Genomic DNA, 11,803 nt, shown 5'->3' with positions numbered 1-11,803 from the left:
GAGAGGGGGGGGGGATTTGGAGGATAAAAATAAAAATAGAAATATCTATGAGCCTTTATGTTAACAAACGAGGGATTAAATTGAAACTTTCGCGGCTTTCATTCGAGTTCAATATTGAGAATTGTTTATCTGTAAGGTTTAAATATACGATAATATAAATTATAGGGACTAAATCAAACTTTACCAGCACACTACAAATAGAGAAGACAGTCATCACAGTGCATTCTTCTCTCCAGCTGCAAAAGCTAGACGACCATGGAAACCGCCACCGCGCGCAGCTACAACCCTAAACGGAAACGCGACGCCACCTCTCCTCCTCCACCATACTCCAACGGAGAAACCACCACCGAAGAAATTGACCTCTCTCTCCTCGACGCAATAGAAAAATCCCAATCGTTGTCAAAGTCCCAACCCATAGAAACCCTAGATCCCAAAACCCTAAAAAAACTAATCCTCTCCTTCGAACGCAAATACAAAGAAAACATCGAGTCCCGCCTCAAATACCCTGACCAGCCGGAAAAATTCGCCGATTCCGAAATTGACCTCCATAACGAGCTCCACAAACTCAAAATACTCTCCTCTGCACCGGAACTTTACCCTGATTTAATAAACCTAAACACCATTCCTTCCATTTTATCCCTATTATCACATGAAAATACCGATATTGCCATCGATGTTATTCAGTTATTACAAGACCTAACCGACGAGGATGTAGTGGAAATGAGCAACGAGAACGAAGAGGAGTCGATGAAGGCTCTGGTTAACACGCTTATCGAGAACAATGTGTTGGAATTGTTAGTGCAGAATTTGCAGAGGTTGTCGGATTCCGATGATCAGGATGAAATGGCGGCGGTTTATAACACGTTGGCGACGGTGGAGAACATGATTGAGGTGGAGCCGAAGGTGGCGGAGATGATTTGTGAGAAAACGAGGGTTTTGAAGTGGTTGTTGGGGAAGTTGAAGGTGAGGGAATTTGATAGTAATAAGCAGTATGCGGCAGAAATTTTGTCGATTTTGTTGCAGAATAGTGAGGCGAATCAGAAGAAATTGGGGCAAATGAACGGGGTTGATGTGGTTTTGCAGGCGGTTGCGATGTATAAGAGTAAGGACCCGAAGAGTGGGGATGAGGAGGAAATGGTGGAGAATTTGTTTGATTGTCTGTGTTGTTTGTTAATGCCTTTGGAGAACAAGGAGAGGTTTGTGAAGGCAGAGGGAGTGGAGTTGATGATTATTATTATCAAACAGAAGAAATTGGCTTATGGGTCTGCGATTAGAGCGCTTGATTTTGCTATGACTAATTATCCGCCAGCATGTGAGAGGTTTGTTGATGTTTTGGGGCTGAAAACTGCTTTTGCCGCCTTCATGGGTAAGGCAAGTTATTTCCTTCTTTTCCCTGATTTTGTGTTTCCTATTGGTTTAGTTGCATTCATTGGTGTGCTGTACTTTTTATGCTAATGGTAATGCTTGAATGTGGATATTGAATTTAGTTAATGAAGGATATGAGATTTATATGACACAATGTAACTGAGGTGGTGTAAATATCGTAGAGTTGGAACAATTTGTGTGATAATTTAGGTCCCTTTTGTTTGATGAAAAGATATTAAAAAGTTTGGAACTCTAGTTAAAGTTTGGGATTCTGCAACATTTTATTGTTTGAGTCTTGTTAAATTTTATTAATTTTTTTGTGTGGTTGGTTGTGTTAGTGTTGAAGTAGATAATAGATATGAAAGCACTTGTCTGCTGTGTTTCATGATTAAAGTTTTTCTGTTGTGTTTCAGTTTCTGTTGCTTTCTGAGCTTCAAACTGAAACCTTGGCAGTTGATAAAAACATACATGGAGATTATTTATCTCTTCAAGAAATCATCCCTGCATAGATAGCCTGCTTCCTTCTCCCCAGACATGTGTGCATGCATGGCATTGTCTATTATTGTGATAGATAAACATAGGATTTTCCTCCGTCACTGGTTATTCTCACTTTCTATAGTTTCACCTTCATTTTTATTTTTTATCAACCATGTAGGGATAAGAATGGAGCGTGGGTGTTTATGTCACGTGTCACAGTAGTTGGGAGACTTGTAACATTATTTTCCTGCATTTTTTTATTGTTTTAAGATATGCAGAAAATGTTGTTTGAGATTTGTCGTTAATCAAGGGGGGTCTCTAGTTTATTGGAGGCGTTCTTCTTGATGTTCTTGATAGGTTCTGGAGCATGAAACATTATAAGATGCTGCAGCTGCACAGGGTACTGTGTTCAAGAACTTTTAATGATCCCTTTCAGGACAATCACTAGCTAGTTGTCTCAGCTTCTAGTACTTTAAAGGTGACCTGTCAATCAATATTCATTGGGGCAAAAAATGCCCTACACTTGGCTGTCTTGGTCTCTTTGTGGATTTCAGCTTCTTGGAACTGTCATTAGCCACAATTGGATGGGCTAGAATGCACAAGTTTTCTGATTTTCTTTCTTTTTAATCCCTTAACTTTTTGGAAGATGTCTTGGTTCTCCTTATGTATTTGTGCTCTTCTTCTCTTCGTATAAACATTCATCTTTTGTTGACATAAAGTGTAAGCACATCTTTCATTGCAAAATGCAACAGAGGTGCAGTGAATTGTGATTTGATCATGCCATTAATTTGTCTCCTTAGAAGGTAATTGGACTAACATGTTTTTTTTTTTGTGTTACCTTCAATTCTTCAGATTCCCATGAGCAAGAAGAATAAGAAAGAACGATATCAAGAGGAGTTAGAAGAGCGTGTTATTTCCCTAATTGCATCATTATTTGGTAAGTAGTGAAACCGTTTTAAACATTCTGTTCATGGTTGCCATTAGTCAATACTTAAAGCTTCAAGGACCATTTGGTAACCTATAACAGTAATTGGAGTGGATGCAAATGATGCCCCTTCGCTCTTCCTGGTGTTTGGTTAGCAAACTTAAAAGAAAAAAGAAATGGGAATTGAGATTTTGGCATTTTTTCTTAGTTGATTGATTCAATACAACATTATAATCTTATAATATACAAGATTCTATCTATTAATCTGTTGGCTTTCATACATGGTCACGAATGAGGAGTTGTGGCATTGTCACCTGATGCAAAGTAAATTAATGTCCAAAAATAGTTCTAAAAGTTCACTTATTGGAGGATTGAGTTTCACTTGGTAAAAGCATATCCGGCCTGAAACCAGTGAATCAAATGGATATCCAGATATCTGTCTACCATCAGATCTGTTATCCCATGGTGTTGTGGGCCAATTATATGATGGTGGTAGAGATTGGTAGACCCAAATTGGAGTCATATATGGTACTCTTCTATTTGTAATATATTTATGCAAACCTTGTTTTCATCATACTGGATTTCATATTACCTGAAGACTGGAGTTAAATTGTACACAACTAAATTAACATGAAAAAAATGAATTATACAAAGAATTTTCAGTTGCTGGATATTATGGTACCCCCACCCCCCAAGAAAACCACAGATGTAATCTACTTTCCTGGTGTTTCTTTCTTTTCCAGGTGGAATTTTGAGAGGTTCAAGAAGGGAGAGACTGCTAAGTAAATTTGTGGAAAATGAGTGTGAGAAGATAGACCGCCTTATGGAACTCTATATAAGGTAATATATATATATTTTTTTGAATTTCTACCTATGGATTTTGAACAGTTGCCCTATTCCTCCACCCTTGTTCCTCTCTACCCTCTTGCTGCTGCAGAGGAGGCAGGGGTGTTGCTGTGAATTCTGTTTCTAATGTCTATATTCAGACCTTAACACCTGATTAATGATGATCTTTACTCAGATATTCAGATAGAGTGAAAGAAGAGACTAAACGAATGGATGAGCTTGAATTGGATGATCTTGAGGTACATCACATTTGCTTTTTTGTTGTCTTGTCCATATTTGACATTGAAACCACTTTGTTTACAATGGGTTGTGTGTTATACAGATGGATGGAGATGAAAGATATAATCGAAAACTAGAATCTGGACTGTACACCCTTCAGGTTAATTTCTATTCTAGTGGCTTTTGGTCAGAATTGTCTATGAAATTGTTTACTTTATTGATGGACATGCACAACTTGTGGGATATATCATGTAGTTGGTGGTAGGAAGTTATCATTGATTGACGGCTGTAATTTAGATCTTGCTACTGTAATTCAATCAGTATGTAATTTTTAGTTTGAGGTCTTTTTAATTAGCATTGCTATGGAAAGTTAATATCAAGCACAGATATTGGTCATTTAAAATAATCTGGAAAAGTTTCTGATACAAAAGTTATCTGGATAAGTTCCTGATTGAAAAAACCATTTATCTGAGTTTCAACATGTTTCTGTCTCTGATTTTCAATAGTTTTGTGCTTTCAATATCTCAGCTCTGTTTTTTGTTTTAACCTGCAGTCGATAGCCATTATTCTGGGCCATCTTTGGTGCTCCGAGTAAGTTTCCCATCAACCATAATTTTATCAGCTCATTAGAGGAGCTTTATTTGTAGATTATATCTTTCCTTAATTTTGAATTCTTAAGATGATTTGTGGGTTTATCTTCAGGCACCCTCGAATGAGGGCAAGGATTGAGCTATTATTGAAGCAGCAAAAGCTTACTAAGAGCGATGTTAAGGATATACTTCTGGTATGTGCTTTGTAGCTGCATCTAGATTCTGTCCAGTGACCTGTGTTATTGGTGATGTCCATTCTTATAAAACATGTTCATTGTTATCTGTGAAGTGAACTTGTAGCACTGTCTGAAAAGAAATTAACAGTTCAGACTATTAAGAACATATTTTCACATTATAAAAGGGTATGGGTGTAGAATCCATATATGGAATACCAAAATAGTCATAAATAATCACATGGGATATAAAAGAATGAAATATGTAGAAATGGTAGCCTCAAATTACAAATTGTAATTTTCCATCAAATTGCACTACATAAAAACTTCATTGAACTGGCAAATGCCATAACGTAGCAAGTACCTTTTGTGTGATGCTTCCTTTTATGAATCATATATAGGAATATCATGATAACATTGGTGACCTCGATGGCCCTGAAGAGAAGGAGCGAGTGCAAGCAAGAGTTCTGAAATTTATATCAGCCTTCGAACTTTCATAGAGGCCTAGTTTTGTTGATAGGATTGAAGGTTACTGTTGTACAATGGTCCAGCCCTCACACTTTCTTAGAGGCTTAAGATGCTTTGATAGGGTTGAAGCATGCTCTTGTAAAATCTCATTAAGCCGTTTATCAAATGGAGCCCCCATGAAGTGGGAAAGTTTAGAAGTGATTATGTGCATTATTATTGTTCAGATGCATCTCTGTAAACTTCTGTATGCTTGTGGTGGCGCATTCCTATGTGGTTATGAGGTTTCCATGCCTTTCTCTGACTTGAAGCAGAAATCTCTTTTCTTCTTGTTTTTTTCTTCCTTTTCTTTTCAACTCTCCCGTGAACGTAATTTGCCATGGTATGCTAGTGGTATGGATCCCGTTTATACGGTAATAACGTGCTAGGAAAATGGACTCTCTCCTCGAAGGATAAATGCAATCCTGGAGCATCTGTACTACTGTATCCAAGAGTTTCAAATGTCATAAAAATAGTTTCTTGATGCTAAATCCAAAATCGTAAAAAAGCTGGAAGCAATAAATCTCAAGAAATGATGCTTTACTTTATGACTGCAACTTCAGCTTGAGGCAACTTGCATGCGCTGCCAAGGAATCTGCTAGCTTCCTTTCTCTGTAAAATCACAGTAAGGTAAATCATCTTAAGATCTTTCAGGCACACATGATGAAACAAGCCTAGAGCCTTGAATAAAATCTCATAATGATCATCAAAATGGATATTTTATTGGCTTGGGGTGCAATTAAAGTTGACTGAATTCAAGAAATATATGGAAGAAATTGTTGATCATCAAAATCATGCTTAAATATTGGTGGTATTGGCTGCTGCTGCTTCTGCAAATTCAAGGTTTGATCTTCCAATATTTGTTGATTTTAGGGTTTTGGTCGTTAAAATGAAGGAGACTGGAGTCAAGGTCTAGGCAATGAGAAAAGAGAATCACATGATGTTAATTAACTGTGTCCTGTTGGTAATTTTTTAACCTAAAATTAATTAACAGTATATCATCACTATCAAAATTGACAATTCAAGAAAAGCACCAAGGGTCAGATTCTTGGGAAAAAAATGTGGCAAAAGTACGATAAGTTAATTACAACCGAAGAAAAGAATATTCATAGGGCAATGTCAGCAAAATAAAGAAAATACAAGCATTGTGTTGCCTTGACATTGAAGTTAAATAATTTAAGCAATCGTTTAGCTAGAGATGAAGAGGTATGCCTCTTTGAAAATAACTTCACTCCCTTCTCGATCATTCTTCCTATCAATCACTTCTCCTCTCCACTCAAAAAGAAAATGGAAGAATTTGCAACCGACATTGCAAAATCCCTTTTAGGGAAGTTAGGCTCTTCTGCAATTAAAGAACTTTATCTGGCATGGGGACTTAAAGCTGAAATTGCAAGTCTTGAAGAGAAATTGTTAGCCATCAATGCAGTTTTAATGGATGCCGAGAAGAGACAGTCTCAGAACGAGAAGATTCGGTTCTGGCTTCAGAAGCTCCAAGAATTCATGTATGATGCAGAGGACGCACTGGATGGATTTGAGTGCGAAGATTTGAGAAGGCAAGTGGTGACAACAACAGGGAGCACTAGCAGGAAGCTACGCCGCTTCTTTTCAAGTTCTAACAAGCTAGCTTTCCGTTTTAAAATGGGTCGTAAAATAAAGGACCTCAACGACAGGCTAGCCGAGATTGAATCTCTGAAGTCTCTGCTTGGCCTTCCCGAGCAGACTAGTGATCATAGTTCAGTCTTGCCTGAGGAAATATCAGAGATGAAACAATCCTTTGAGAGCTTTTCCGGTCTTATTGGAAGAGACAAAGACAGGGAATGCATCATCAACCTCTTAGTAGAACCTTTCAAGGTTGATGACGCTCATCCCTTTGTTATTCCAGTAGTTGGAATGGGTGGTTTGGGGAAGACTGCTCTTGCCAAATCGGTGTATGATGATGGAAGTGTGGATGCCTTTTTTGAGCTAAAGATGCAGGCATGTGTTTCAGATGGATTTGCTCTCAAACAAGTGATGCAAAAGATGATCAAATCTGCAACTGGGGAAAGATTTAACGACTTGGAAGAGATCGAAATAAAAGCAAAACTAGAAGCGATTTTGCATGGTAAGAAATACCTGCTTATTTAAGATGATGTTTGGAACGAAGACTCCCAGAAGTGGCTCTTGCTGAAGCCTATATTATCAAAAGGTGCACTTGGAAGTAAGATCATAGTAACCACCAGAAGTAAACGTGTTGCACAGATTATGGGTTCTGCTGGCGCGCATGAGTTAAGTCTTCTTGATCAAAAGGATTGTCTGTCTTTGTTTTACAAGTGTGCATTTAAGGAAAGGCAGAAGGAGCAGCATCCAAATTTGATAGAAATTGGGAAAGAAATAGTGGGCAAATGCAAGCAAATTCCTCTGGCAGTAACCAACTTGGGAACTCAACTTTATGGTATAACTGATGAAAGTAGTGGAAATTGGTAAGAGATAGTGAGACCTGGGAAGAGAAGGAAGATGGTATTTTACCTGCTTTAAAAATAAGCTATCAACGACTCTCAAATCACTTGAAAAGATGCTTTCTTTATTGCTCGATCTTTCCAAAAGATTATGACTTCACGGATGCCGTATTGGTGCAGTTTTGGATGGCACAGGGACTGGTTCATCAATCATCACATCCAAGTGAAAACTTGGAAGATGTTGGGATTCGCTATGTGCGTGAGTTGATCTCAAAATGTTTCTTCCAAGATGTTAACGATTTGCTTTTTGTACTTAGCTTTAAAATGCATGATTTAGTGCATGATCTTGCATCATCATTGGCTCAAAATGAATGTTCAATCCTACGCTCAAATAACCACCAAGTTTTCAAAACTGCCAGACATTTATCAGTTGTTGACTCCAACTCTTTTTTCCAAGCTCTTCCTAAGTTCCCAAATGAGATAGAGCGTGTGAGAACGCTTATTTTTGTAACCAGTCTAGAGGAACCTGTTATGTGTGTGGACACAAATGGACGCGTGAGAACGCTTGTTTTTGTAACTAGTCTAGAGGAACCTAGTTGCAGAACAGACTTCGAGAAATATTTGTCAGGATTTAAGCATTTGCGGTCTCTGGAACTAATGGATGTCTGTGAATTTCTGCCGGATAAGATTGGCTCCCTGAAAGAGTTGAGATATCTGAATTTGGTTGAGAATACAAAGCTGAAAAGATTCCCAAAATCTATTTTCAAGTTACAAAATTTGCAGGCTCTGGTTCTAGGTGATGGATTCGAAGAGCTGCCAACAGATGTGAGGTACTTGATCAGCCTTAGATTGTTAGTTCTAATCACCAAGCAGAAGCGGTTGCCAGAAGGAGGAGTTGGGTGCTTGGGGAGTCTTCAAATTTTATTGATTGCTAACTGTGAAAATCTTGAATATTTGTGTGAAGATATGCAAGGTCTTAAAAGTCTTCGGAAATTGTGCATTGGAGGGTGTAAAAACTTGTTCTCTTTGCCACGAAGTATGAAATACCTAACTGCACTTGAGTGTTTGAGTATTATGGTATGTGAAAAGCTTGATCTGATGACAATAGAGGAAGAGCAAGAGGAGGGATTAAACCACTTAACCTTCAGACTCTATGTTTTATAACGTTACCAGCAACGCGAGCATTACCAAAACAGTTTCTTCAAGGGTCTGCAGGCTCCTTAGAAACATTTGCAATTGGAGACTGTCCAAACATCATAGAATTGCCAGAGTGCACCGGCAATCTGAAGAAACTTCAAAAGCTTGTGATCAGGAAGTGTCCAAGTCTGGGCGACAGGTGCCGAAGGGAAACAGGAGAAGATTGGCCCAAGATTGCTCATGTCCCTCAGATTGATGTTGACTATGTAAACATTTAAGAAACATCTTAATAGGTTCTTCTTTCGCTACCCGTTGTGTCATTTTTCTCCCCGTGTGTTGTTCAATAAGTATGCGGTGCTTGTGTTTTGGAGGTGTAGATTCAATGGAAAACCAGCTTTACTAGAGCAAGAAGAGCGAGCTGGTATGATATTGCATTCTGATTAATAGTTAACTGATTCATCCTGTAAGATATTAAGATTTCTTTGAACTTGCCATTAGTGTTAAATTCTTTGTTTGTATAATCTCAGTGTCTTGTTGGCTCAGATTTTCTACAACAGTGAGCTCCTCGCAGTCATTGGCTTGAAGCTGGATGTTTCTGTCTTGTTCAGATCCTCGAGCCTTGATTTTCTTAGCTACCTGTTTGTGGCTGGTTATCTGGTTACGTTCTTGCAGCTATTAATTGTGCTAATAGTTACACACACTTCGGAGTATGATTTAACTTCTTCACAGTTCATTGGATTGTTATATATAACAATGATTTTTTTCTCTTTTTTCTAATTTTATCCTTTTGGGTTTATATTGAATTTCTAACCCTTCAATGAATAATAATTATAATAATAATAATAATAAAGTTAAACATAATTAGTTCATATCTTTCGAATAAAATCGATTATTCAGATCTTAATTGAAGCTTATAATTTCATATATCATGCTTTTCCCCCACAAAAATCTTGATTTATTGGCAAAAAAGTGAAAACATAAATTTTATCATCGATTCAAGAAAAATAACTAATTAATGTCCCACTTTAATTAATATTTTTACTTATTTTGTCAATCCTAGTACCCGAGAAAGAGTTATGAAATTACTAAATATGTGTGGGTACATTCAATTGTAAAAAAAAAAAAAAATGATTTAGATGGGAATGAATTACACACACTAGATTTTTTTCCGATGTTACGGTGTGGGGTGGTTGATTTTTTTTCTAATATAATATTAAATAATAAAATTAAAAATTAAATTTCAAAACTAACAATTTTGATCATGAGGTTGAGATTATTACATGAAAGATAAAAAAAATATTGAACAAAAATCTTAACCATCCAAAAATTAAAAAGAAAACAAATAATAATCAAAATAATGAGAATCAAATCTAGTATAAAAACTAATATGGTATGCAAGTTGCTTCAATTTGTTTTTTTACATGAAAAAAATTCAAACTATTAATTGAAAAGCTTATCCAAGTAAGATCAAGATATTTCATAACATAAAATGAGATATGCATATGATTGTGTTTATTGAATCTATTTATTTAAATAAATAAAAGATAAATCTACATCTTAAAAAACTCATGACTTAAAAGATAAACATGAATGAAATTAATCGAATAAACAAACGCCATAAAAATATTACGCAAGGCCGAACACATTAGAAATATAATTTTAAAAAATATTTTTATTTTAAAAAATAAAATTTATTTGTATAAAAAAAATTATAGATGAATTAGAATAATACATTGAAAATTGAAATAGAAATAAAACAACTAAAAAACTTATATTAAAAAAATCATGCAAAAATTATGACTTAGATTATGAGACCGAGATAAATTTATAGAAAAAACTTGAAGATAATGACAAGACTAATATTAAAAAAATAACTAATGCAGAATAATTAGATCATACAAAGCTGAATTCTCAACAAATTAAATGTTGAAAGATGAAATCATGAAAAAAATTAATTAAATAAAAGGATTGAAAAAATTAAGGGTGAGAAAAAACTTTAATTGGAGGGATAAACTTTTTCAATTGGAGGGTTTAATTGAGTTGAAAAATAGCTTTAAACAAAAAAAATAATCTAAAGAATGAGAGTTAAACTAAAAAAAATAAAACAACAAAAAAATTGATTAAAAGATGAGATTGAAAACAAAAAAAAACTTCAACAAAAGTGTCAAGGACAAAATTAGAAATTTTAAAAAATATTAACTGAAATGAGAAATAAAACATACGAGAAATTACAATTAAAGGACTAAATTAAAAAGAATAAAAACTTCTATAAATAGAAAAAGAAATGGAATAAGAAATTAATAAATTCATGACCGAAATTGAAAAGAAGACAATGATAAACATTACATATTAAGAGAGAGAAAATAAATGGGGGGGAAAATCAAATAATTATGCGTCATTTTAAATGGAAAAGGACATGTCGACCCATCTAAAAAGATGATGAAAGGCTACTTACGTCTATTAGATGGCATCACACGCCTCTCCTGAATGGTGTAGACGTCATCTACATATTAGAGCTTGAGCTTGCTGAGTATACTCCAATAACTTTAAACATTAAAAGATTTGAAAAAAATATAAAAATATCAAAATGCCCCCTTTGATCCTGATAATTACATAAAGTACTCATATGAAAGCACAAAAATACCCCTAGATGCAAATATTATATTTTATCTCTTTCAGTATTAAAAATATAATTGCATTGTATATTAAAATTTAAAAACCCTAAAACACCCTTATTTAGCTGCACAATATTTTTTTTAACTAAGAGATAAATACATATTTTTACTGTTAAGAAACTTATACAAAATCAAGAAAGCTATTAATTAAGAGTTCTATATTTTGTTGACTTTGAGGATAAAAAAGTATTTTTACCTTGAAAAAAAACCTAATCTCAAGATATATTATACTACAGTAAAACACTCTTGCCATTTAATTTTTTAGGTGGTAATAATACACGCACCTGTTGCTGGTGAAGTTATTGGCATGGCTGGAGTTGCTTTTGCTAGACATGCAGGAATTAAAGGGACTCATTTTGAGTTATATCATATCTGAATTCGATAGCAATAGTTTTTTTATCTTTTGGGAAGAAGGGCTTGTTTCTTGTGCTGTCAGAGATGTCTTTTTATTTTATTT

General features: G+C 35.3%; 2 protein-coding genes across 2 annotated transcripts; both read left to right on the top strand.

The window, feature by feature from the left end:
• The first annotated feature begins 213 nt into the window (after positions 1–213).
• Positions 214–5,388, top strand: LOC105112046 (beta-catenin-like protein 1). The gene is made up of 8 exons (XM_011007606.1): positions 214–1,371; positions 2,695–2,779; positions 3,511–3,607; positions 3,789–3,852; positions 3,936–3,992; positions 4,386–4,423; positions 4,535–4,616; positions 4,997–5,388. Exons 1-8 carry the CDS (start codon positions 256–258, stop codon positions 5,093–5,095), a joined length of 1,638 nt encoding a protein of 545 aa, XP_011005908.1. The 5' UTR covers positions 214–255; the 3' UTR covers positions 5,096–5,388.
• Positions 5,389–6,386: 998 nt separating this feature from the next.
• On the top strand, positions 6,387–7,562 carry LOC105112066 (putative disease resistance protein RGA3). The gene is made up of 2 exons (XM_011007633.1): positions 6,387–7,200; positions 7,285–7,562. Exons 1-2 carry the CDS (start codon positions 6,387–6,389, stop codon positions 7,560–7,562), a joined length of 1,092 nt encoding a protein of 363 aa, XP_011005935.1.
• Positions 7,563–11,803: the final 4,241 nt, after the last annotated feature.

Source organism: Populus euphratica, unplaced genomic scaffold (genome assembly GCF_000495115.2).
Source record: "Populus euphratica unplaced genomic scaffold, PopEup_1.0 scaffold320.1, whole genome shotgun sequence".
Lineage (NCBI taxonomy): Eukaryota > Viridiplantae > Streptophyta > Magnoliopsida > Malpighiales > Salicaceae > Populus > Populus euphratica.
This window is presented reverse-complemented; position numbering and strand designations above follow the sequence as displayed.